The 26,466-nt window shown below is 41.7% G+C and overlaps 1 protein-coding gene across 1 annotated transcript; it reads left to right on the top strand.

Annotated features, from left to right (window-relative positions):
• Positions 1-1,629: 1,629 nt before the first annotated feature.
• On the top strand, positions 1,630-26,124 carry LOC143036067 (uncharacterized). The gene is made up of 5 exons (XM_076203323.1): positions 1,630-1,812; positions 2,268-2,400; positions 14,728-14,860; positions 25,195-25,300; positions 25,660-26,124. The coding sequence occupies exons 1-5, from the start codon at positions 1,666-1,668 to the stop codon at positions 25,756-25,758; spliced, it is 618 nt and encodes a 205-aa protein (XP_076059438.1). The 5' UTR covers positions 1,630-1,665; the 3' UTR covers positions 25,759-26,124.
• Positions 26,125-26,466: the final 342 nt, after the last annotated feature.

The following is a 26,466-nucleotide window of genomic DNA, read 5'->3' as shown; positions in this document are numbered from 1 at the left end:
TGTTACATTGTGATTGTAATTGTTTAGTAGATGTTATTGCTCTCCTCAGTCACAGACACTTATCACCCTTAAAAAGTGTCGTCAGGTATTTGTAGTTCGTGGTCGTCGTATTTCCAGTTAGTTATCTTCTAATTTAATCAAGACCTCCAGTATTAAAATGATGAAGGTGCTAGAAAACTAGTTTAAAACTACGTCTACAACCTGTTACCTTCAGTTCATATCATGATGAAGGATAGAGTAAGAGTTAATCTGCGAGATTTAGGGTAAGAATACCACTGCTATGTACCCTGTATTTAATTTTACCATACATCAAAGTAGCTATAGATTTGTGGGTTTGTCTCTTTCTGTCCATTAATCATATGTAGCTTTTAATTTGTTTACGGTTTTACCTTGGGCTATATCACCTAGCCTATGTAGCTGATGCATTGGTATGGAAAACTATTTCTTGATATCTGTCAGGCATAAGTTCTCTCACTGTAGACCATCTAAATAGGTTTTGATATTAATACCATGGCCAGTCTAGGGACACACTGCTCTTGCATCTCTGCCTGAGCCACATACATTGGAACTGGTTTGCGATCAAGACTCAAGTTCATTGCTGCTTCTCATGAGGTTTGGCTATGTGAAATTGGAGGCTTATCTGGGATGTTGTCCAGGAATTTGTCTAGCCTCTTCTTGAAAGCCTCTGTGCTGACTCCTGTTAGGTCTCTTATCTCTCTTAGGAGACAGTTGAGTCTGGGGCCAGCATGGGTGAAGCTTTCCGCCTGGATTGTCTTCAGTCGCTGGGAGCAGCTGCTTATGGACCTTCTTTTGCAGGTCCTACCAAGCCTTGGGTGGTGTTTCCCTTTGATACCACCTCATTCATTTTGTGATAAGTCCTTCAGGACTTTCTAGATGTAAATTGTTATAAAGTGCTCTGCGTCTCTGCAGTGAGTAGAGTTTTCAGCCTCACCCAGTAATTCAGGGAGTCCCCAACTTAACTCCAAGTGAATACCCTGGACCTGTACAAGCTTGTGTATCTCCTTGACTTTGTGCTGAGACCATAACTGGCAGACATATTCCAGCTTTGACACCATGAGGGTCTTCCACAGAGGTAGCAAATGCTCAGGTTGGTTTCGTGGTCTTAAAGGTCCGGAGGATCCACCCACTCATTTTATGAGCAGTAGTGTTCTTGTGGTTCTATTCCAGCATCACTCAAACACATTTTTCACATCTTCCTTTTTTTGCATTTGAAAGATCTATTTTTTTTCTATGAAATGGTTTCGTTAGGTTAGGTTAGGAGCTAATGAACAATGTAAGTTTCATGTTAAATATCTGTGTTTGTGTGATTCTGGAATTTCACTATTCCCGTGACTTCATGATTCTCTCTCATCCCATACCAAGACTTGTGTAAAAAAAAATCGAGAAAATTGTTTGAATTCCAAACTGATCAATGGGCCATTCGAGATCCGAGGTAACACTACAGTTTTCTGTTATCAGCAAATTGGGAAATAGTATATTTAAAGCTATTACCATAATTTCTTCTGTACATTACGAGTCAAGGACTAAAATATATAGTCTGAAAATTATATTTCTGATACTGGATTTGTTTATTCATTTTATTTTTCTTACTTTCTTTCACATAGATCAGAAAATCAGTTGTTCATTGACTTTTGCAGAGACGAAATGGCTGAAAACATTGATGAGTTAATAAAAGCTCATGAAAGAATTACAGACCTGATCAAGGAATACCAAGTGGAGGAAACTATACCTGAAGAAAGTGGAGAAAGTGGCCAATTAGTTCCTCATTCACAGTCTTCTTCAGTATCTCAGGTGAGTCCAAAAAGATTTCTTGTTTGAAAGTATGGTATGTCCTGCATGCAAGGGGCTATGAGTTCATCAGTGGATTTTAGTGTTAATTAAGGATGTGGGATATATTTAGAAAAAAATTATACTTCCTGTCTCACTTTACATGATCATGTGAGCTCCAGTCAGCCTTTTGTATTTTTTCTTTTTCACAATTTATTTCCATACCACCATTGTGGGCAGTGATGACCCTTTATCCATGAGGAGCTAAGATAAGAGGGAAACAAGGGTGGTGGATGGAAGTAGAATGGATGGGAGTGGTTATGTGCCTTTTGACTTGGCTACCTCCCTTATAAAGGGGAAGAAGCCTTTAGTGTATAGATAGACCTCTTAAGAACTTTGTTGCTAATTTCTGGATTACTTGTCAATTGTAAATCTATCCATATTGTATACAAAACTACAATTTTTTCTTTCTTAAACAGGAGGTTCAGGAGTTCATTCAGAACTTGACCAGTCTTCAAAATGCACACAGTGAACTTTGCAGAGTTAATCAAGACATATTAAGAGGCATAGCCCAAAAGAGCTGTTTATCGTTGATTCATCCAAAATATTTAGGTATTGTATTTGTCTTTTTTTGGTGTTGACATATATGTAAAAGCTGCCATTTGTGCTACTTCCTCTGGTGATCATCAGTTGATGTGGGCTGTCAGTGTATTTAAGTTCTGATGTACAAGATAATTTCACTGGGGGGGGAGGGGGGGGTGCAGGTTTCCTTTGGGAAAGAACTTTAGACCATTTGTATCTATTCACCAAGGCCTTCTTCCCAGTAAGGGAGACAGCAGCCCTTTGTATATAGATACAGATAGACCAAAGTTCTTTCTTGCAAGAAACAACAGCCCCCCCCCCAAAAAAAAAAAAAATACAAAACAAACACAAGCACACTACAAAAAACAAAGTAAGATCTATAACAAGAAAACAACAGAAAAAATTAGAAGCAGATATTTCAGCAAGTGTTAAGGAGAACCCCAAGAAATTTTGGAAGTTTGTCAGAAGTACAATTAAGACAAAAGATGGTGTGCCTGACTTAATAAAATCAAGAGTAGGGAGGGAAGTTGAATTAACGAAAACAGATGGTGAGAAGGCCCAAGTATTGGCTGATTTCTTTAATGATGTGTTTATTGAGTCCAGGAATTACAATGTGAGGCTGGAAACTGGACATTACAACAAAGGAGGTACAGGAGAAACTGAAAAATGTCAAAGTGGACAGTCTCAAGGCCCAGATAAAATCCACCCTAGATTACTAAAAGAACTAAGCAAGGAAATTCAGGAGCCATTACAGTGCTTACTTAATGCATCAATCAAGACAGGGAAACTACCAGAGATGTGGAAGAGAGCAAATGTATCTGCAATATTTAAGAAGGGGTGCAGGAAAAATCCAAGTAGATGGCCCATAAATCTCACATGTGGTATTTGTAAAGTTCTGGAATCTATAATAAGAGATAGAATACTGAATCAGTTAATAGAAAATAACTTGTTAAGCCCTAAACAGTTTGGATTTATGAGTGGCAGATCCATTATATTGCGAATGTTAAATGTGATAAATGTATGGACTGAAGCACTGGACAGAGGGGGTGAGCTAGATGTAGTATATTTGAATATCAAAAAGGCCTTTGATACAGTGCCACTCAAGAGAGTTAAAAAGTTATGGTATCGGGGGACAACTTGCTCTGGATTTCAGCATTACTATCAAGGAGAAAACAGCGAGTTGTTGTGGGGGCTCATCGTCAGAATGGAAAGAGGTGTCAAGTGGAGTGCCTCAAGGTAGTGTCATTGGACCTTTGTTATTATGTTAATGATTTGCTGGATAATATTGCCTCAACTTTATATATGTTTGCAGATGATACAAAGTGCTTTAGAGAGTGAACACTGATCAAGAAATACTACAAAACGACATAGACTTCAAGAGTTGTCAGAAAGATGGCTACATCAGTTTCACCCTGTGAAGTGCAAGATTATGACAGTGTCAAGGTGGTCAAAGTCACATGAACACAGGCAATACGCAATGAGGAATGAAGAGGTAGTATCTTTAGAGAGAATTGACATAGAAAAAGATCTGGGCATAATGGTGGATGAACAATTGAATTTTGAAAACCATATAAATAAAAAGATTAACAAAGCAAATAGTTATGGGGCTTATCAAATCTTTCATCTATTTAAACCAAGAAAATTTCAAAGAAACTTTATATTGCATTAGTGAGACCTCATCTTGAATTTGGTAACATAATCTGGAGCCCAATTAAAAAAAAAGATATAACCTCTTTGGAAAATGTACAAAGAGTGACAGAGATGATACCAGGACTCAAGAATTTAAGTGCTGCAGCGGCCTACACTAGTACACAGGAGACTGAGGGGTGATATAATTGAAGCATATAAACTAATAACTGGAAAGTACGAAATGGGGATAGCTACAGTGCTGCAGCTGGATGAGGGTACAGGCCCATCTACAAGAGGACACAAATACAAGTTAATGAAAAAGAGATGTCATACAAGGCTGAGGCAAAATTTCTTCGTAGAAAGAATAGTCAACACATGGAATAACCTCCCATCAACTATTGTAGAACCCCTGAGTGTATTTGCATTTGAAAGAAGACTGGATAAGTATTGGAGACATCAAGAAGTGAAATTTAATTATAAGCTGTGGTGTCACTCTTGCTGCACACTGGCCAATGACTACGTAAAGAAATACAAGATCTGGACATATAGGCTAAAATTCAGAATGCAATTAATGCTGCTACTAAATGTTCAAATAATACAGGATTTAAATTCTCTACCGAAAAAACTAAAGCTATACGCTTTTGTAGAACACAAAAAAGGGAAGTAATCCCAACATTATTTTTAGAAGACTCAATTATAATATATGAAGACAAAGTTAAATATTTAGGAATTGTTTTTGACAAAAAATTAACTTTTGCTGACCATATAAATGAGACTGCAGTTAATGTCAAACAATGATGTAACATTCTTAAAGTTGTTAGTGGCATGAATTTTGGAGCTGATCGTACTACACTATTAAGATTATATCAAGCCATATGCCTAAGTAAGATTGATTATGGCTCTCAGGTTTATGCCTCAGCATGTAAGACACTATTGAAAAAACTGGATGTAGTACACAACATGGCGCTACGCATTTGTACTGGGGCTTTTAAGACTTTTAAGACTGTTGAAAGTCTTTATGTGGACTCTGGTTTTCCCCCTCTTTCCATTCGAAGGGAAGAACAGGGTCTCAGATATATGTCAAGAGCACTAACTACACATTCTAATCCAAACTACAAGTATATAAAACAACCTATCGACAGAGCACCCACTAAACCTACTTTGCCTAAGCCCCTTGAAGTGAGATTAAACAATAGTACAAGAGAGGTAGGCCTTATTCTTCCTCTAGTTATGGAAATCACTTTTGCAAAATACCCTCCATGGTGTAGGCCACCTATAAACATTTGCCAAATGAAAGAAAGCAAAAAGATCAACTCAAGTGCTCAACTGAAAAGTAACTTCTTAGCCCATATTTCTGAACACAAAAACTCGATTGCTGTATACAATGATGGGTCAAAAACGGCTACTGGAACTGGATGTGCTATCATCCTTGGAGAAAAAATAATTAAAAAGAGCCTTCCCAATCAATTCTCAATTTTTAATGCAGAAATTTATGCTATCTAAGCTGTCTAAAACTTATTTTTAACACAAGCAGAAATGAGGATTCATATATTATTTATTGTGATTCCCAAAGTGCATTGACAGCGCTACAAGGATTGATACCCTCTAATCAACTTATCCAAGAGGTGCAGAATTGGCTGGTCCTCCTGCACTCTCGAAAACAAGTTGACATAAAGTTCTGCTGGGTTCCTTCACACGTGGGAATTCGTGGAAATGAGCAAGCTGATACAGCTGCCAAACAGGCAGCTTCCACTCCGGGTTCCTGCTCTTTAAAGGTTCCGTGCGAAGACCTAATTTTTTTTATTAGATGTACAAGGGGTGAAAGTGGCAGTAATCTGGAAGTGAGCATTAAGGGAGAGCAACTGGAGGAAGTGGATAGTTTTAGATATTTGGGTGCAAATGTGGCAGGAAAAGGTGGAGTGGAGGTGGAGGTAGAATGTAGATTGAGAGAAGCGAGTAAATGCCTTGGTGGTTTAAAAAGTGTAATGAGGAATAGAAATTTGGGAATGGATGCTAAGAGGAGACTGTATGAAGGAGTGATTGTGCCAACAGCACTGTATGGAGCAGAAACATGGAACATAAGAGAGGAAGAGAGAAGGAGCTTGAATGTGTTTGAGATGAAGTGTCTGAGAAGTATGATGGGGGTTACTAGGCTTGATAGAGTGAGAAATGAGGAGGTGAGGAAGAGAACAGGGGTGGAAAGGGAGCTGGGAGATAGGGTTGATGAAAGAGTATTAGGATGGTTTGGACACATGGAAAGAATGAGTGAAGAAAGACTAGTAAAGGAGGTATGGAAGGCAGATGTGGGGGGAGTGAACATGAGGGGACGTCCTAGGATGAGATGGATGGATGGGGTGAAGGGGGCTTTGGGGAAGAGGGGAATGTCTGTTGAGGAAGGACGGGAGAGGACAGAAGACGGGTGAATGGAGAATGGTTGTATATGGAAAATGTTGTGATGCATGAGGTGGAATGGACGGGGGACTGGGAGGTGAGGTAGTATGTGTGGCAAAAATTTTGACGCAGCCCGAAGGGATTTCTCCCCGTCCTCTCCTTTATGTGGGGGTACGGAGGGGGGGGGTCGCCGATTTAATGAAGCGGCCTTGCTGTGGATGTGCTGTGTCCTGCGACACTGCTTCTGACCCAGGGCAGTGGACAGGGTGCAGGGATGACCCGTCATCTAGGAGGTGCTAAGATGGGAGGGAGGGTGGAGGGGTGTGGAGTGTTTTCGGGGATGGAATGGGTGGGAATGATTTTATGCCTTGTCCTTTTTGGCTACCTCCCTGGTAAGGGGGAAAAAGCCTTGGTATGTGTATGTATGTATGTATGTATGTACTGTAGGATCAGGTGGCAGGACCAATGGTCCAACACGAACAACAATTTTAAACTAAAGTCAATCAGACCTTCTGTCAGCCCCTGGACCTATACAGGGATGGACAGAAGGTCCAGCATAGTTTTAACATGCCTACGTATAGGGCGCACATACCTAACCCACAAGTACCTCCTAACTAGTGGAGCAGAGAGACAGGTCCCCCAGTGCTCCAATTGTAATATTAACATCACAGTGAGGCATATACTTACCGAATGTCCTCTCTATTCTGATCAAAGAAGAAAATTCAGTTTAGCCAATAAACCGCTAACAAGTATTTTAGGAATGGATGCCCCTGTAGGAAAGGTTTGCAAATTTTTAAAAGAGACGAATTTATTTTATGATATTTAATTATATAGTTTGTTTGTTGTGAATGATTAGGATATACTTCTGTTTGTTGTAGATGAGTAGAGAAGTAAACCTTACTTGTTATGAATGTGAAAAATAGCATCTACATATTTTAAATATATAGAATAACTTTTATGATTTTATAACTAAAATAGATTGTATATTAGTATTTTAATGTATAGATAACTGGTTGACATATATGCGCTGAATGGCCTTTGGCTCCGGCGCGTGGCAAATAGCCACAAACTTCATAAATCCAATCCAATCCAAGCAGTCCCGTCTCCCCAAGGAATGCCACAACCGAAACTGGGTTTTCCCACAAATCCTTTATAGAGTGTATGTTGTGTTGTTTGCGTGCATGATTGTGTATAATGCAGTCTTTGATTATGTGTTGTATGGTATGGGGTGAAGTGTTACATCTTGATCAGCTGTTCACAATGTGGTCATCCAGCCTCTTCTGATACTGATGTAGCCTTGGCTTGTGGTGTCAGCCCATAATGCATTGATGAATGATTCTGGCTTTAGCCCAAACCAATTAGTATTTAGTTTCAATCCTGCAGTACCATCTGTCACCAGTAGTTCCTTGCCTGCTCCAGAGTCAGTTTCTAGCTCAGATAATGTGCAATAGAACTTGAATCCTCTGCACTCGGCTTGAAGGGAGTACCTCAAGAATGAATCTAGGGAAAGGATTAAGAGGGCCTTGCGTCATAATGTGTACGCAACGGGAGATAAATGACCTTCACAATCGTGATGAGGTGTACTTTTAAGTGTAATGATGATCAGCGATGGCATGGTTTGGGCATAGTTATTGGCAGGGATGGCAAACAGGTTCTGGTTCATCATGGGGGTGTTTACGTCAGAGCCCATATTTGCCAATTATCTAAACTTCCCCTGAGGTCTCAAACAGACTTGTGGTGGATCATTCATTGGCACTTGGGAGGCATTGAGGAATATGGAGGGCATATGTGATCAGGAGGAAGTGGATGAGGATTCAGAAGAGTTTGCACCATCTGCATTGACATCTGAAAACATTGAGGAAGTTGTTGTTGTTGTTGTTGTCGTTCCCTAGACTGTCTGTCCGAGCAGTCCCGTCTCCTCAAGGAAGGCCACAGCCGAAACTGGGTTTTCCCACAAATCCTTTATAGAGTGTATGTTGTGTTGTTTGCGTGCATGATTGTGTATAATGCAGTCTTCCATTATGTGTTGTATGGTATGGGGTGAAGTGTTACATCCTGGGCAGCTGTTCACAACACGGTCGTCCAGCCTCTTCTGGTAGCTTAGAAGTGCTGGGTGGTGACCGCATCGCAGTCTGGCCAAGTGGACTCTGTCCTTACGTGGGAGAGAGGATTCAGAAGGGTGGATATCAGGGGGTCTGGCATGCAGCAGTGTGTTGTCTTTCAGTGTGTTAATGGAGCGGTGAGTGATATGATTATGAATATGTTTCCGGAGGCTGGTATTTGGTGGTTGTGGAGGAAGAGAAGAGAGTATCTGTGTGTAATAAAGGTCTTTGGGTGTAGTTTTAATGTTTCTTGGTGTGTGTGGGTGTTCTGCTATGTAGTGTAGCAGGTGTGATGTGTTTGTGGTGGCTGCAGCAAGTGTTTGTGTGCCTCTCATGTCGAGGTGGTCCTTGACTTTGAGGACTTTTGTTTCATGGTGTAAATGGTCTGTAGGTGATGTATTTGTGCAGCCTGTAATTGTTTTTAGGGCTTTGTTTTGTATGATTTGAAGGGTGTTGTGGTGTGTCTCACTGAGATTAGGAGCCCATGCAGGACTCGCATAATTCATCACTGAGCGTATGCATTGTTTGTATATTGTTATATTAGTTTCTTTGTTTTGTCCAAATGTTGTTCCAGTGATTGACTTAAGTGCGTTAAGTCTAGGTGTGCATTTGTTTTTTATGTTTGTGAGGTGTTGTTTGAAAGACATGGATGTATCGTATGTTACACCAAGAATTTTCGGTGTGTTTGTGTGTGGTATTAGAGTGTTGTTGATGTAGAGATGAGGTATGTATTTGTGTTCTTTTGTCCAGTTGGTGAGAAGTGTTGCTGTAGATTTGGTTGGAGCTATTTTGAGTCTGTTTGTGATGAACCATGTGTTGAGTGTGTCAAGGTAAGGCTGGATTATTTCTGCAGCTTTGTCTGTGTTACGATGTGTGCATGTGATTGTTATGTCGTCTGCGTAGGAAGATATTTGTATTTCTGAGGTGTCTGGTGTGGGTAAGTCATGCATGTATAGATTAAATAATGTGGGGGATAGAACTGAGCCCTGTGGTACTCCGTTCTTAATGTTTCTGATGTGCGATGATTGGCCATTATATGACACATGAGCATTCCTGCCTGCCAGATAATTGGCCAGCCATCTTTTGGTGTTATTGTGCATGTCTGTGTTATATATTTTATTTGTTAGGTTGTGGCGGGGGATAGCATCAAAAGCTTTACTAATGTCCAATGTTATAAGAAGTGTTCTGTGGTGGGGCCTATCTGAATTGATGCCATCTAAAATTCTTTGTGTGAGGTTTGTCAGAAGAGTGTTTGTGGAGTGTAGTGGCCTAAAACCGTGTTGTGAGTCAGCAAGGGGAATATATGGTGTGACAAGTTTAAGTATTAGGCGTTCAATGACTTTAGAGGGGGTGCAGAGAAGTGTGATTGGGCGGTGCGATGTTGGGATTGTTGGGTCTTTGTTCGGTTTTGGAATGGTGATTATTTTACCATGCTTCCAGATGTCGGGTATTGTGTTGTGTGAATAGCTGTAGTTTGCAATGTTTGTGAGTGCGTGTATACCTTGTGGTCCAATGTGTTTTAGGTGGATGTTGCTTATGTTATCAGGGCCACAGGCGGATGAGTGCTTGAGACTATGCATTATGAGTTTTGTCTGACTGTCTATGAAGGGTGTATAGTCTGAGTCTGTGGGAAAGTCTTTCTTACGTCGAATGGTGCGTCGGTCGTCAGGGTGAGATGTAAGATGGCTCGTCTGTGCAAAATGACGTATGAGTGCGTTTGCTTGTTGTCTGTTTGAGGGTAGATTATCTGTTGTTGTGATTATTGCTGCGTGAGAGCGTGTAGTGTTAGTGTTGGATAGTGTGATGCTGTTGAGTGTTTTGTACAATTTGCTGGTGTTTGTTTTGTGATCAAGTGTATTGATAAAGTTTTGCCAATTTTGTGTTTTTTGTTCATGTATTTTATTGGCAATCACAGTGTTTAGTGTTTGTATTTGGTCTGCTATGTTTTGAGGGATAGGTGTGGGGGTATCGTGTTTAAGTGTGTCACGTTGTCTGATGAGGCCTTGGATTTCTGGTGTGAAGTTGGGGTTGTGTGATTTTCTGTTGCCTCTAGGGATGTATCTCTTGTCTGCGTTTTGTATGATTGTATTAAAAGCGTGCACAGCATTGTTTATGTTTGTGATTGGTGTACTGTTAAGTGTTTCAAAATGTTGTTCTGTCTCTTCATTAAAGGCTTCCCAGTTAGCTCTCCTGTAATTGGTGTAAGTGTGTCTGTGGCCAGCTGGGGTGCATCTTGTTTTGGTGGTGATGATGATTGGAAGGTGGTCAGAACCAAGGGCTCCGACCACTCTCCATGATGTTGTTGGGGTTAGGCAGGGGGAGCAAAAGGTGATATCAGGAGAGGAGGGAGTGTAGAGGGCTTGGTATGGGATATGTGTATGATTATGCGTGTTGTTCATGATAGTCAATGAGTCGAATTGAGTCTGTATATCAAGCCCTCTGTCTGTGTCAGGGTTGTCGACAAACCAGGCAGACGACTTGGCGTTGAAGTCACCACCCATGATCAGGTTGGGGATTGAGGTTAGTTGGCTGAGTTGAGGTCTGAAGGTGTTTGGAACTGTGGGGGATGATTGGGGGGGAATGTACATGTTAACTATTGTTAGTGTTGAATTGTTGCCTGTGCGGATACGAATGGATTGGGTTTCTGTTGTGTTATCTGTGGTAGGGAGGAGAATTTTGGTTGTGGCACTTGTGTCCACAAAACAGATGGAATGGTGGATCAGGGTGATGAGTCCACCGCCATTGCCGTCAGTCCGGTCTTGTCTGATGGTGGTGTAATTATGAAATGACGGTGTTTTGTGTGAGTGTCTTAATTTTGTTTCTTGTAGAATTGCAATGTGTATGTTGTGTTGTTTAAGAAAGTGTTCAAGTTCATGTTTTTTAGTGTTTATACCGTCAATGTTGTGTTGTAATATGTTGATGTTGTGTGTTTTGTATGTGTTGTATGTTGCCGTTTGGGGTTGAGGTTGGGGTGGTAGTGGGGAAGGTGTAGGATCTGGGTCAGAGGGGGGGAAAGGAGAGATCGGGGACAAAGGAAGGGGAGTACTAATCGGGGGTAAGGGCAAAGGGAAATTGGGAGTGGGTAAGGGTGTTGGCTGTGGTTGGGGAGGTGGGATTGGGGTTACTGGAGGGCAGGTAGAACATGTCCAAGTGTTTGTGTATTGGTTTGTGTCAGCAAGTGTTGTACAAGTGAGGTGGGCCCAGTTTTTGCACATATTGCACTGAACTGAGCCCTTTGTCTGTCTGCTCGAAGTAATGGGTTTAGAGCATGTTGGGCATATGTATTTTGTGGTGGGCCCAGGATTGCTCTCTACATCTCCGGCTAAAAGTAGAAGAAGAGGGGTGATCGCCGGAAAATGACCCCTCAGTGCAGAAAAAACGTAACATTGTGTGTTGGAAAAAAAAAAAAAAAGGATTGTGGTACTCCCCCAGGTAGGCGTAGCTCCTCCTTGGGGATCGGTGCCATCTGCGTAGAGCTGATGGCCAGGGGTATTTGCTGCTGATTGGCTCCCAACTCTTGGGGTTGGGGGGTGGTCCCACGACGTAGACGTTGCAGCTCCAGGACCTGATAGTAGATGATAGTGGTGAGGTGTAGGAGGTACAGCAAGGACAAAATTATATTGTCAGCAACTGATATGCCAGAGAACTCTTGAAGAACAAGACCTTTTAAAATGTTAGTGGGACAAAAGATCCAAGGACTGAATGAAACCACTGGTGAGCACATGTCTGGAAGAATAGTGAGCAGAGGGGATAAAGCTAAAGGAAAATATAAAAATTGGTTCAACTTCCAAAAAAAATCTGTGGATTTTTTGGAAGTTGCAGAATTGGAAGTGGTTCCTGATGAAGTGGAGATGTTCGTATTTTACTCAAAATGAAGAAGTGATAAAAGCAAAGGAGCTGGAAGTACAAAAATGCCCCCCCCCAAAAAAAAAAAAAAAAAAATTATGAGGAGGAGGAGGACAGAGGACAGGAATTTATATCTGTGCGGTGGGTTATCACAGAAAGGTGAAAAAATGGAAGCCCTGTAATCAGGGCATGCCTTGTAGCAAGAGGTTTTGAGGAGGACACCACTGGCTTTTGGAAGGACTCCCTAGCTTGTTCTAAAGAATCTATCCAATTGGCTCTGGCAATGGCTTCTGTGTTTGGTTGGGCGTGTCACAGCCTGAATGTGAAGTTGACTTACCTTCAGGGCAGCTATATAGAGCGAGAGGTTTACTTGCATCCTTCCTCAGAATATTATTGTGGTCAGCTTTGGAGACTGAAAAAGACTGGTTTATGTGATACAGCAAGAGCGTGGTACTTGCGTGTCAAGAGTCAGCTACTGTCTCTGTCAGCTGAGGTGTGTCCACTCAAACCATCCTTGTTTTCTTGGTATTATGGTGGTGAACTTCAAGGTATCATATCTGTATATGCAGATGATTTTCTCTTGATGAGCACTGGGGTGTTCCAGGAGAAGGTTATTGATGTTCTTCAAGGAGAGTTCTGTATTGGGAGCATGGCATCATCTACCTTCAAGTAGTGTTGGAAGTGGTCATTACAGCTGAAGGTATAACGGTTGGCCAGTATAGCTATGCCAGTCTGCTCACACCACTGAGTTTGGGATGTTGCAGGTCAGCAGCTATGTCCAATGACCTGTTGGACAGTTAGAAGAATGAATTCTGTGCTCTGATTGGTCAACGAAGCTGGATAACTACACAAACAAGACATGACATTGCCTTTGATGTGTGTGAACTGAGCACACATTGTAAAAATGCCACAGTGGCTGATGCTGTGAGACTCGATAAGATTATCAACTGAGTTGTGGGTGACCACTTTTGCTTGATATTTAGAAAACAGTCAGCTGTGAAGGACTATAATTGATTGCTTCTCAGACACTTCCTTTGGGAACCTATCTGATGGTGGCTCCCAGGGAGGATTTGTGATTTTTCTCAAGGATGAGGAAGGAAGAAGATGCCCAATTTATTGGCAATTGAGGAAATTGCACAGAGTGGTGAAATCCACATTGTCTGCCAAGACCTTGGCACTCATTGAGTGTGCTGAGGCTACTTCTTTTCTTGGACAGATTATCAGGGACATTATTAAACGCCAGACCTTAGCTGTACACTGCTTGGTTGACGAGTTTGGTGGAGGGCTTCAGTTCTTCTCATGGTGTGGAGGATTGTCGTCTTCACATTGACATTGCACTGCTGAAGGATATGTTATTGTGTGGTGAGATTAATTCTGTTTCTTGGGTTGGAACCTCTTGAGCAACTTACTGTTTGCTTTACTAAGAGCATTTGTGAGCAGTCCTCTCTGGTCAGTAGGATTCCTTGTCTTATAATTACTGTAAATAGGTTGTAAGATTTATTCTGTATCAATAAATTGGCCATGGCTGTGAGTTTTATGGACCTTCAGTTTTATCTTCAGTTGGGGGGGGGGGCGAGAAAAGACTGAGCATTGTTGGTGTGTTCATTTGATTGAGAGCAGCCATATTGGATTTTGTGTGGTTTGGTGAACAGACACCAGGTGGCAATGCTGTTGAGCTGTTATGTGGAGTGCTAGGTCCCCAGTGTAAAGGAAGAGGTGACTAGAGCAGGATTGGAGAAAAGACTGATTAGAGCTGATACACTGCATAGGGCAGAAACTTGGAGTGTAAGGGAGGCAGAAAGGAGAAATTGAAGTGTTTGAAATGAATTGCTTGGGAAGTTTGGTAGGGGTTGTGAGGATGAATAGTGAGAAATGAGGAAACAAGGAGGAGAGTACATGAAGAGAGCTGGCAGAGAAGGTTGATGAAAGAATACTGGGGTGGTTTGGGGCACATGTGAACGAATGAGTGGATAAAGATTAGTATAAGGGAGTGTAGAGGGCAGAGGAGGATGGGGTGAACTTGGAGCAAGACCAAGAATAAAATGGATGGATGCGGTGAAGGGGGGCTTGGGTGAAAGGGGAATATTTGTTGAGTAGGGAAGGGATAAGGCAAGAGATAGGTGTGAATAAAAAATGGTTGTTAATGAACAGTAAATTGATGCAGCCTGAAGTCTTCTTTATGTGTGAGTGAATGGGGAGGGAGGGTTGCCCTATAAATGAAGCAGTGGAGGTAAACTAGGTTCATCTGTCAGGCCCAGCTATGGATGTGCTTTGTCTTGCTACATTGGTTTTGACCTGGGCAGTGGTTAGGGGTGCGGGGATGGCCTCTCATCCATGAGGAGCAATTTTGTGGTATTTCAGTTGATAAAATGAACTATTATCCCCTTAGGTGAGAAGAGTGAGTGGTGTAAAAAGGTGCAGGAGCATCTGCTGACTATATGCAATAACAAGGACCTCCTCATCTACCACTTGCAGCAGCCCTTCATTGGCACTTTTCTTGTACTACATAAGTCATATCACAGGTTAGTCCTTTTTTATTATTATTACTATTATTATTAAGGATGTATGTATTAAGGATGCTCACTGGCCTACTGGATTAGTGTTACTACAGTGAGACCTCTCATTAACGGATGTTAATTAGCTGCGTTTGCGGTGTTGTCGTTGTATTTTCGGTGATTTGGAGTGGTTTTTGGGTGGCATAGTGATTGCATGCACTAAACAACAGCTCCAAAAACACCGCAAATACAGCTAATTAACGTCCGTTAATGAGAGGTCTCACTGTACTTACAGTGGAGGTTGGGGTGATGGCAATTCGAACCTTGCCAGCAAGTTGGACCATTAAATTCCCTGCGAGAAAGTCCTCTGAAAGGGGTACTGTCCTAGCCTCCTAGGAGTTTGCAAAGTTAAACCTAATAATCATCATCATTGTAGCGGAAAGTTGATGGTGGAGATGCATTTTAGAGAGTTGATGAGAGCTAACAGTATTTAGGAAGAAAGTCAAACATAAGTACACTTGAAAGAGGGTGGTGGATGGAAAGATGGTAGATAGGGCTTTAATGGACTATATAGTGGTAACCACGAGAAGAGTAGGAAGTTTTGGATGTACATTTTGTTAGGGGAGAGAGTGTGGGAACATCAGGAAATTTTTTGGTGGAAGGTAAGTTGAGATTGGAGGATAGATGGAGAAAGGAAAAGGACAGAAGATAGGGAGGTGCTTAGAGTAACTAACTGCTTAAATGAGAAGGAAAAGGAGGAGTACAATAAAAAGCTGAGAGAAGAGTGGGAGGGGAAGGATAGAGTAGAGGTAGGAGTGGAGGAGGAATGGGGATGTTTCAGGGAGGGAGTCACAGTGTGTGCATAGATGGTGTGTGGAACAAGGATGATGGGAGGGAATATAAAGAAGGGTAGTGAGTGGTGGGATAATGAAGCAAAGAAGGTTGTACAAGAGAAGAAACAAGGATTTACAGACTGGTTATATAATAGGATGAGAGAAACATATGAGAGGTACAAAGAAAAAAAGAAGAGAAGTAAATCACAAGATAAAGGAGGCAAAAAGGAGAGCAGATGTAAAATGGGAGAAACGTATGAGAGGTACAAAGAAATAAGAAGAGAAGTAAATCATAAAATAAAAGAGGCAAAAAGGAGAGATGTAAAATGGGATAAAAGTATGTCAGAATTTTTTAAAGTGATAATAGATGTTTTGAAAGAACATAAGAGGGGAAGGGGAGGCAAATTAAATAGAGAGGAAAAGGTAAAAGGTGCAGATGGAGAGATGGTAGTAAGAGGAAGATGGGCAAAGTATTTTAGGGAGTTAAATGTGGAGGAGGATAGGGAGCAAAAGGTGGTTGCAGTGGGAGGCTCTAAGAAAATGACAGTGATAGATGAGGAAAATGCAGGAGAAATAAGAAAAGTTGAGGTCAAAACAGCTATTAAAATGATGAGAGCAGGCAAGGCACCATGGTTAGATAGGTGTCGTGCAGAATGTCTAATAAAAGTTACTGTACTCTGGTGGTGGACTGGCTGGTAACGCTGTTTAATATGTGTTTAAGGGAGGGTAGAGTGCTGGAGGAATGAAGTGTGTCTGTATAGTTCCACTTAACAAAGAAAAGGGGACAAATACGAGTGTAATAGTTTCTGAGGGATCAGTTTGATTGTAGTTGGGAAAGATTATGGGAGGGTTTTGATTGAGAGGATTAGGAGAGGAACAGAGGGAGTAATTGGTGGAGAACAGTGTGTGTTTAGGGAAGGTAGGCATTGGATGGATCAGATTTGTGGTAAGACAGATAAGTGAGAAAACTTTAGCAAAGGGTAGGGATTATTTTTGGGCCATTGTAGATATGGAAAAGGCTTATGATAGGGTAGACAGGAAGGCACTGTGGGAGATGTTAGAGATATATAGGATAGAAGGAAAGCTGTTAAGGATACTAAAGAGTTTTTACGAGAGTAGTAGAGCCTGTTAGAATTAGAAATGGAGAGAGTAAGTGGTTTGAGGTAAAGATGGGACTTTGCCTGGGATGTGTCATGTTGCCATGGCTGTTCATTGTGTACATGGATGGGGTGTGGGGTGGTGTGGGAGGTAACTGGAAGGGTAATGGGCTGGGGATTGGCAATGATTAAAGAAAATGGGAGGTAAGCCAGTTGTTTGCTGACAACACTGTACTTGGAACAGGATCAGAGGAGGGATTAAGGAAGTTAGTGACAGAGTTTGGGAAGGTGTGCGAGAGGAGAAAGTGGAAGGTAAATGTGGGTAAAGTAAGGTGATGAGATGAAGAAAGGGAGAGAATGGCAACAATTTGGAAGTAAGTATAAAGGAGAGGCTGGAGGAAGTGGATAGCTTTAGGTACTTGGGGTTGCATGTGGCAGGAAAGGGAGGAGTGGAGGTGGAGGTAGATTGTAGATTGAGAGAAGCAAGTAAATGCCTTGGGGGATTAAAAAGTGTAATAAGAAATAGACATTTGGGAATGGATGCTAAGAAGAGATTGTATGAAGAGGTGATTGTGCTAACAGCACTGTATGGGTTAGAAACATGGAACATAAGAGAGGAAGAGTTTAAATGAAGTATGGTAGGGGTTACAAGGTTGGATAGAGTGAGAAACAAGGAGGTGAGGAGGAGAATGGGGATGGAAAAGGAGTTGGGAGTTAGGGTTGATGACAGAGTATTGGGATGGTTTGGACATAGTGAAAGAATGAGTGATGAAAGATTAATAAAAGAAGTGTGGAAGGCAGAGGTGGATGGAGTGAACAGGGGCAAGGGCAACTGAGGATGAGATGGATGGATGGGGTAAAAGGGACATTAAGCAAGAGGGGGATGTCTGTTGAGGAAGGAAGGGAGAAGGCAGATGATGTGATGCATGGAAGGGAGTGGGTGGGGGATAGGGGGTGTTAGGGAATGGTTGTGTGTGAATGATATTTTGACACAATCTGAAGGAATTTCTCCCTATCTCTCTTTCTGCATGAGGGGACAGAGAGGGGGAGTCGCTGATTAAATGAAGCAGCCTTGCTGTGGATATGCTGTGTCTTGCTGCATTCCTTCTGACCCAGAGCAATGGGTGAGATGCAGGGATGACCCATCATCCAGGAGGAGCCAAGATAAGAGGGAATGAGGGGGGTGGAGTATGTGGGGATGAAATGGGTGGGAGTGGAGTCTTTTGACTTTGGCCATCTCTCTTTTAAGGGTGGAAAAAGCCCTTAGTATATGTATGTATTATTAATTTTTTATTATTATTATTATTTTTTTTCATTATTATTATTATTATTTTTATTATTATTATAATGTCCTGGATGGTATCTTATTCAAATGGTAGTTGAAGCCATTCAAGACATATTGATTACCGGGTCACTACAGGAAGAGAGCCCCCTGGGGCTAGGGGGTGTAGTATAGAATATAGCCCCCGCCACGTCGGCTGCGTGTCGTAAGAGGCGACTAATGCCGATCCCCGGGCGGGGCTCTTGTTTCCCCACACAGGGCTTCCTCTTAGACTTCCTTTTCCACTCTTCCCTTCTCTTCCGCTTGCTGTCCCCTCCCTCCGACCTAAAAAAATTCTGGCGCTGAATGATCATTTTGGTCCCAGTGCCTGGCCGTCGGCCAAAAACTCATAAAATCAACAATCAACTACAGGAAGTGAAAGATACTGCTTAAAACAAAGCATCATTATTCTCTTCTGAAGGCACTATGGCACTGAATCTATGATAAAATGGGTGTCATGTTGGACTAGTTTACAGACACTTCAGTCCTAGAGGTCATGAAAACAAAGTAAGTGTATGTGTCTAAAGGATGTGAAGAAATAGTTTTCCATACAGATGCATAAATGATGGACCAGTACATGAAATCAAAATCTAAATACGATAATTGGAAATTATTGTAGAACAAGTTGGGACTGTACATGAACTTGAGGCTAGGTATGATAAATTGGAAAGCAGGAGATGGAACTCAGTGTTGCTCTGTTTCTGTATAGTACAATTAGGTAATTACAATTAGATACACACACACTTACACATTGTATAGATACATATATATACCAACAGCTTTTTCCCCCTTACAAGGGAGGTAGCCAAAAAACAGAGGCATGAAATCCACTCCCATCCATTCCATCTGTAGAGTGGTAAGCATGAGTCTAGGAAATGTAGAGTGGCAAGTCTCTACACGAGTTGAGGGGAGTGAAACCCAAATAGGTTTTTCTTCTTTTATGTCTGATCCTTCTCTGTACAAAACATGCTGGCAAGTCCCGAGGAAAACTCGGAGGGTTGCCAGACATCCCTAACAATCTTACAAAATAAGGTGGCACCCTCGAGGGGTTACCAGGAAGGAATATACACAAAGTTGAGAAAATGTTGAGATGGTTGCCTGGAGGTCCCAGGTGTGAAGTATCCCAGGGTGTCTGCGCAGCATGACAGAACACCACAAGAGTTGATGAAGCTGCCTGGTGTCGCTGGACTTGCCTCTCTTATGGTCACCTCCAGTGTCATAAATTCAGGCCCTAGCCTGGTGAGCTATCCTGAGTGCCTGGTGGAAGGGCTTTTTGAAGTGCTGTTCCCTTCCAAGCATGAAGTGCCATGTGCATCCGACAGGCCGATGATACCGATAACACATCCCTACATACTTCACTCCCATTCACCCCACTCCCTCCCTCTTATCTTGGCTCCTCCTGGATGACGGGTTATCACTGCATCTCGCCCACTGCCCTGGGTTAGAAGCAATGTAGCAAGACACAGCACACCCACAGCAAGGCCACATCACTTAATCACTTCCATACAGTGACGCCTATGTAGGCGTCATGAGGAGCAAGTGGGTATGCGATGATGCTGACGTTGGCGTCTTGATTATATTTATTGTAGTCGTACCTGCGTGACCCTCATTCTCTCTAAACTGGCTTCATCATATTTTCTATGGTTATCAAAATTCACGGGTGAAAGAGAACGAGTGATTGAGCAGTGACTATTTTTTATAGTGGAATTATTATGACACAACATCGCACGTCGGGCAGCTAATGCTGCCAGACGTGCGATGTGCCCCGGAGTGAAGAGGTTAATTGGTGATCCCCCCTCTGTCCCCTCATCCAGAAAAAGAGAAGATGGGGAGAAACCCCTTCAGGCTGTGTCAAAATGTCATTCACACATACTCCCTCAATCCTCCATCCCCTACCCACTCCCTTCCATGCATCACAACGTTGATGAAGCTGCCTGGTGTCGCTGGACTTGCCTCTCTTATGGTCACCTCCAGTGTCATAAATTCATATATATATATGGGACAAAAAACTACAATGGAGTCCCCCAAGATGCAACACTTGCATATACTATTCAATCTCTCCACAAGTAGTCTCCCAACCCCAGATCCAGAACTTAGCACCAATGTACTTACCTGACAATTATAACCCAGCATGGAAAACACAAAACTATCTATCTATCTACATACCAAAGGCTCATTTTCCCCTTACAAGGAAGGTAGCTAAGTCACAAGGCAAGTACCCACTCCCGCCCATTTCACTCCCATCCATCATCTTTTCTTCCCTCTCATCTTCGCTCTTCATGGATGACAGGTCTACCTTATATCCTGCCCACTGCCCTGGGTCAGAAGATGCAGCAAGACACAGCACATCCACAGCAAAGCCTGTTCACTTAATCAGTGCCCCTCTCCATCCTCTCAAGTTCACTCTATCCACTTCTGCCTTCCACACCTCTTGTACTACAAAAGAAACTGCAAAACAGCAGCTATAAATACCTACGCTTACTTGGACTAACTAGATTAGTGACTCAGAAATAACAGGATGGAAGCCTCACCCCAGAAATTATCAATAACATAAATAGATAAATGGCCAAACTCTTCCTTATGAAGGGGAAGAGACCAACTGCTATATAGATATATGAATGATGTAGGTATTTACCTAATTGGTAGTATACAGGAAAGGAACAATGCTTGTTAGATTCTGTCTCCTACGGTCCAGTTTTTCAAATCTAGCCTCAAATTTTTGAACTCTTCCAACTTATTCTATATTCTCGTAAGGGGGAATAAGCCTTTGGTGTATGTATTTACCTAGTTGTATTTTACGGGAAGGGGAGCTAAGCTCGTGGTGTCCTGCCTTTGTATCTCGCAGTGTCTAGTTTGCTCTTAAACTCATGAATGGTTTTTACTCACACTATTTTTTCATCCAGTTTGTTCCAAGTGTCCACCACTCTATGTGGAAAACTTTTTTTCTTCAGATTTCTTCTATAATTTTGGTTTTTAATTTTCTTTCCATGTCTTGTGTTTCTCTCGTCCCAGATTAACAAGTCCTCTCTATTGAGTATTTCTGTGCCCTTCATGATTCTCTAGATAGTTAGTAGGTCACCTCTCTCTCTTCTTTGCTCCAGAGTCAGTAACTCCAGTTTAGCCAGTCTCTCCTCATATGACAAGTTTGCAAGTGCAGGGGCCATTTTTGTGGCTGCTCTCTGGATTCTTTCTACATACATATACCAAGGCTTTTTCCCCCTTACAAGGGGGGTAGCCTAAAAGAAAAAGGCATAAAATCATTCCCACCCATTCCATCCCTGAATACACTCCACACCCTTCCACACTCCCTCTCATCTTAGCACCTCCTGAATGATGGGTCATCCCTGCACCTTGTCCACTGCCCTGGGTCAGAAGCAGTGTTCCAAGACACAGCACATCCACAGCAAGGCCGCTTCATTAAATCGGCGACCCCCCTCTCCGTCCCCCCATTGCATAAAATGAGAGGACGGGGAGAAATCCCTTCGGGCTGCGTCAAATTTTGCTCACACATACTACCTCACCCCCATCCACCCGCCCATTCCACCTCATGCAATCACAACATCATCCATATACAAACATTCTCCATTCACCCCTGTCTTCTGTCCTCTCCTGTCCTTCCTCAACAGACATTCCCCTCTTCCCCAAAGCCCCCTTCACCCCATCCATCCACCTCATCCTAGGACGTCCCCTCATGTTCACTCCCTCCACATCTGCCTTCCACACCTCTTTTACTAGTCTTTCTTCACTCATTCTTTCCATGTGTCCAAACCATCCTAATATTCTTTCATCAACCCTATCTCCCAACTCCTTTTCCACCCCTGTTCTCCTCCTCACCTCCTCATTTCTCACTCTATCTAGCCTAGTAACCCCCATCATACTTCTCAGACACCTCATCTCAAACACATTCAAACTCCTTCTCTCTTCTTCTCTTATGTTCCATGTTTCTGCCCCATACAGTGCTGTTGGCACAATCACTCCTTCATACAGTCTCCTTAGCATCCATTCCCAAATGTCTATTCCTCATTACACTCTTTAATCCACCAAGGCATTTACTCACTTCTCTCAATCTACATTCTACCTCCACCAACACTCCACCTTTCCCTGCCACATTTGCACCCAAGTATCTAAAACTATCCACTTCCTCCAGTCGCTCTCCCTTAATGCTCACTTCCAGTCTACTACCACTTACCCCTTGTACATCTCATCACCTTACTTTTACCCACATTTATCTTTAGCCCCTTGTACATCTCATCACCTTACTTTTACCCACATTTATCTTTAGCTTTCTTCTATCACATACTCTCCCAAACTCTGCCACCAACTTCCTCAATCCCTCCTCCGATCCTGCCACAAGCGCAGTGTCGTCCGCAAACAACAGCTGGCTCACCTCCCACTTTTCTCCATTTTCTTTAACCATCTCCAATCCCCTGCCCACTACCCTTGCATTTACCTCTCACACCACCCCATCCATGTATAAGTTGAACAGCCAGGGCGACATAACGCATCCTTGACGAAGTCCCACCTTTACCTCAAACCACTCACTCTCTCCATTTCCAATCCTGACACAAGCTCTACTACTCTCATAAAAACTCTTGACAGCTCCCAGAAGCTTTCCTCCTATCCCGTATATCTGCATAACCTCCCATAGTGCCTTCCTGTCTACCCTATCATAAGCCTTTTCCAGATCCATAAAAGCCCAAAAAACATCCTTCCCCTTTCCTATAGCTTTCTCACATATCTGTCTTACCACAAAGATCTGATCTACACAACCTCTACCTGTCCTAAATCCACACTGCTCCTCACCAATCACTCCTTCTGTTCCTCTCCTAATCCTCTTAATCAAGATCCTCCCATAAGCCTTCCCAACTACACTCAACAAGCTAATCCCTCTGAAACTACTACATTCACACTTGTCCCCTTTTCCCTTGTAAAGAGGAACTATACAGGCACTCCTCCAGTCCTCCGGCACTCTACCCTCTCTCCAACAAACATTAAATAACCTCACCAACCAGTCCACCATCACTGTACCTCCCTTTTTCAGACATTCCGCATGGCATCCATCCAGACCAGGTGCCTTACCTGCTTTCATCATCTTAACAACTGCCTTCACCTCATCCTTCCTTATTTCTCCTCCATTCTCCTCATTCATCACTCTCATTTTCTTCGCACTTCCCACTGCAGCAATCTTTCCTTCCCTATCTTTCTATTTTCTTTATATTCTTTTTGGTACTGGGTGACCACATGTATGTATTTACCTATTTACCTAGTTGTATTTTGCGGAAAGGGGAGCTACGCACATGGTGTCATGCCTTTGTATCTCGCAGTGTCTAGTTTGCTTTTAAACTCATGAATGGTTTTTGCGCACACTATTTCCTTGTCCAGTTTGTTCCAGTGTCTATCACTCTATGTGGAAAACTGTTTTTCTTCAGTCTCTTCTGTAGCTATGTTTTTTTATTTTCTTTCCATGTCCTCTTGTGCTTCTCCTGTCCCAGTTTAACAAGTCCTCTCTATCAAGTATTTCTGTGCCTTTCATGATTCTGTAGATGGTCAGTAGGTCACCTCACTCTCGTCTTTGCTTCAGAGTCGGTAAATCTGGTTTAGCCAATCTCTCCTCATGTGACAAGTTTGCGAGTGCAGGTGCCATTTCTATTTTCTTTATATTCTTTTTGGTAATGGGTGACCACAATGTCGCTGCATATTCTAGTCTAGGCCTTATCAGTGTGACCAATATTTTTTTAATAATTTCTTCGTCTAAATATGTAAATGCCACTTTTATTGACCTTATCTAGTTGTAGGATTCTCCAACAATTTTGTTTATCTGTTTGTCATAGGACAAGTCGTTTGAGATAATTACACCCAAATCTTTTTCGGATCTCTCCTTTACCTCCTTGGTTCCAATTTTATATTGTCAAGATATTCTGTTTTTGCTTTTTCCAAACTCCATTATGCTACACTTCTTAACCTCTTCACTCCGGGGCACATTGCACGTCTGGCAGCATTAGCTGCCCGACGTGCGATGTTGCGTCATAATAATCGCATTATAAAAAATAAAGTCAGTGCTCAATCGTTTGTTCTCTTTCACCTGTGTATTTTGATAACCATAGAAAATTGATGAAGCCAGTTTAGAGAGAATCGAAATTACGTAGGTACGACTACAATAAATATAATCAAGATGGCGACGTCGGCATCATCAAGTACCCACTTGCTCCTCATGCTGCCTACGTAGGCGTCACCGTATGGAAGTGGCTAATATTGAAGTCCTCCTCCCATTTCTGACTCCAGTTCCATATTTTATTCAGGTCTTCCTGCAGTGATTCACAATCCTCTTCAGTTTTTATTTTCATTAACAGTTTGGCGTCGTCAGCAAAGAAGATCATGTAACATTTCACATCATCCATGTCATTCACATAAATAGAAAACATTATTGGTGCTAGTACAGATCCTTGCGGTACTCCAGTGATCACCTCTTTCCAATCTGAATATTTTTCTCTGAGCACTACTCTCATCTTTCTACCAATCAGGAAGTCCTCCATCCATTTTAGTAGGTTCCCATGTATCCCTCCTATATGTTCGAGTTTTTTTAATAAATTTTTGTGTGGTACTTTGTCAAAAGATTTTTGTGTGTATGTTTAGATTTGAATTTGTGTATTGTTTGAGTTTGGGCTATATCCTTCTGAGCTATTGCAAGTATTTATGCATCTATATGGAACACTGAACAGAGAATTGGACTGACTACCTCCCTAGTAAGGGGTAAGAAGATCTTGGCAAGTAGATAGATTTTTATATTTCTTTCTTCACGTCCTGTAGACATGTTTTCTTCTTAATTTGTTTTCATGGCCTCTATGATTGAAACGTTGGTATAATAAGCCATAATGACAATATCTTTACTCAATATGATATGTATTTTATTTAATTCGGTGCTACAGTGAGGTATGCTTAAATTTTGCCACCTCCCCCATATCCCATGTATGGGGTAGAGTGACTTTTGTATATATGCACTAGATCAATGACACCCCTCCCCCCCCCCAAAAAAAAAGTATAGCTTCAAATTTGCTAATATGTATATACAATGAAATCTGTATAAATAATTTCTGTTCCAAATGTTTTCAGGGATTTACAAGAGTTGATAGAAGGACTGTCAGATTTGCTCACCAACAGTACACATCTAATGAAAGTGTATGAAGAATATTCACAAGGGGGGTTATTGAAATCAACTGTAAGTATTTTATTTTTCTTTATTTTTCATTGTTTCCTGAAAGTATTGCAAATAAGTGTCAGTAGTCTTGTTTGAACCTAATCAGAGGAGAAGAACTTTGAAATATTTTTTCATCATATGTAGGACTATTGCTGAAGCATTACCTGTGAGTGTGGTTTCCATTTACTATACATTATTACTCTTAATTATGAATATTCATTTGAAGATTTGATGTACAAGGAGCATTGAAAATAATGAGAGCTGGCAAGGTACCTGGGTTGGATGAGTGTTCAGCTAACAACCTGTAGTTAATCTAAAGATGTATGTTTCTTGATATATATTATATGTGTGTATATTTATATATTATTTCTTTTATGCAGGATGCACACATTACTTCACTTGTGAACTCCTCTCGTTACCTGCAAGAGAACTTTAAGAATATTGTCAACCTTCAGAATGCAGTCAGTAGTTTTTTGTAAGTTGATATATTCAGACAAATTTTTGTATTACATTTTGCCACCAGTCAGTTGGACCAAGGGTATGGTTCATTAAATTCAATGCAACAAAGTCCTCTGTAAGGGGCACCATCCTAGCCTCCTGATAGGAGTTTGTGATGTTAAACCAAATCAGAATTACAGTTTTAATTCACATTTATAACCAGACATTTTCCTTTCCATCTCCAATATCAACAGTACAATTTTTTTCTTATTTTTATATATATACTTGTATTCAAACAAATCATTACAGTCAATATAAATTGATAAAAAGCATTATGTAAACCCTGTATGGGCAATTGGAATATTGCTAAATATTCTTGCAATAATAAAATATGAAGTTTTAAGAGATTTTGGTGCAGTTTTATTATACTTCACAGTTATTTTAGGTTAAGTGAATTTGTTGTTCCCTAGACTCGCTGAGCAGTCCCATCTCCCTGAGGACCACCACAGCTGGAATAGGGTTTTCTCACAATTCCCTTATGGGGTATATTTTGTGTTGTTGTTGTCGTTCCCTAGACTGTCCGAGCAGTCCCGTCTCCCCAAGGAATGCCACAGCCAAAACTGGGTTTTCCCACAAATCCTTTATAGTGTATGTTGTGTTGTTTGCATGCACGATTGTGTATAATGCAGTCTTCCATTATGTGTTGTATGGTATGGGGTGAAGTGTTACATCCTGGGCAGCTGTTCACA

The sequence above is a fragment of the Oratosquilla oratoria genome, chromosome 20 (genome assembly GCF_046742065.1).
Source record: "Oratosquilla oratoria isolate Oo_2021 chromosome 20, ASM4674206v1, whole genome shotgun sequence".
Classification (NCBI taxonomy): domain Eukaryota; kingdom Metazoa; phylum Arthropoda; class Malacostraca; order Stomatopoda; family Squillidae; genus Oratosquilla; species Oratosquilla oratoria.
The sequence above is the reverse complement of the archived record's forward strand: the minus strand, read 5'-3'. Positions and strand labels throughout refer to the sequence as shown.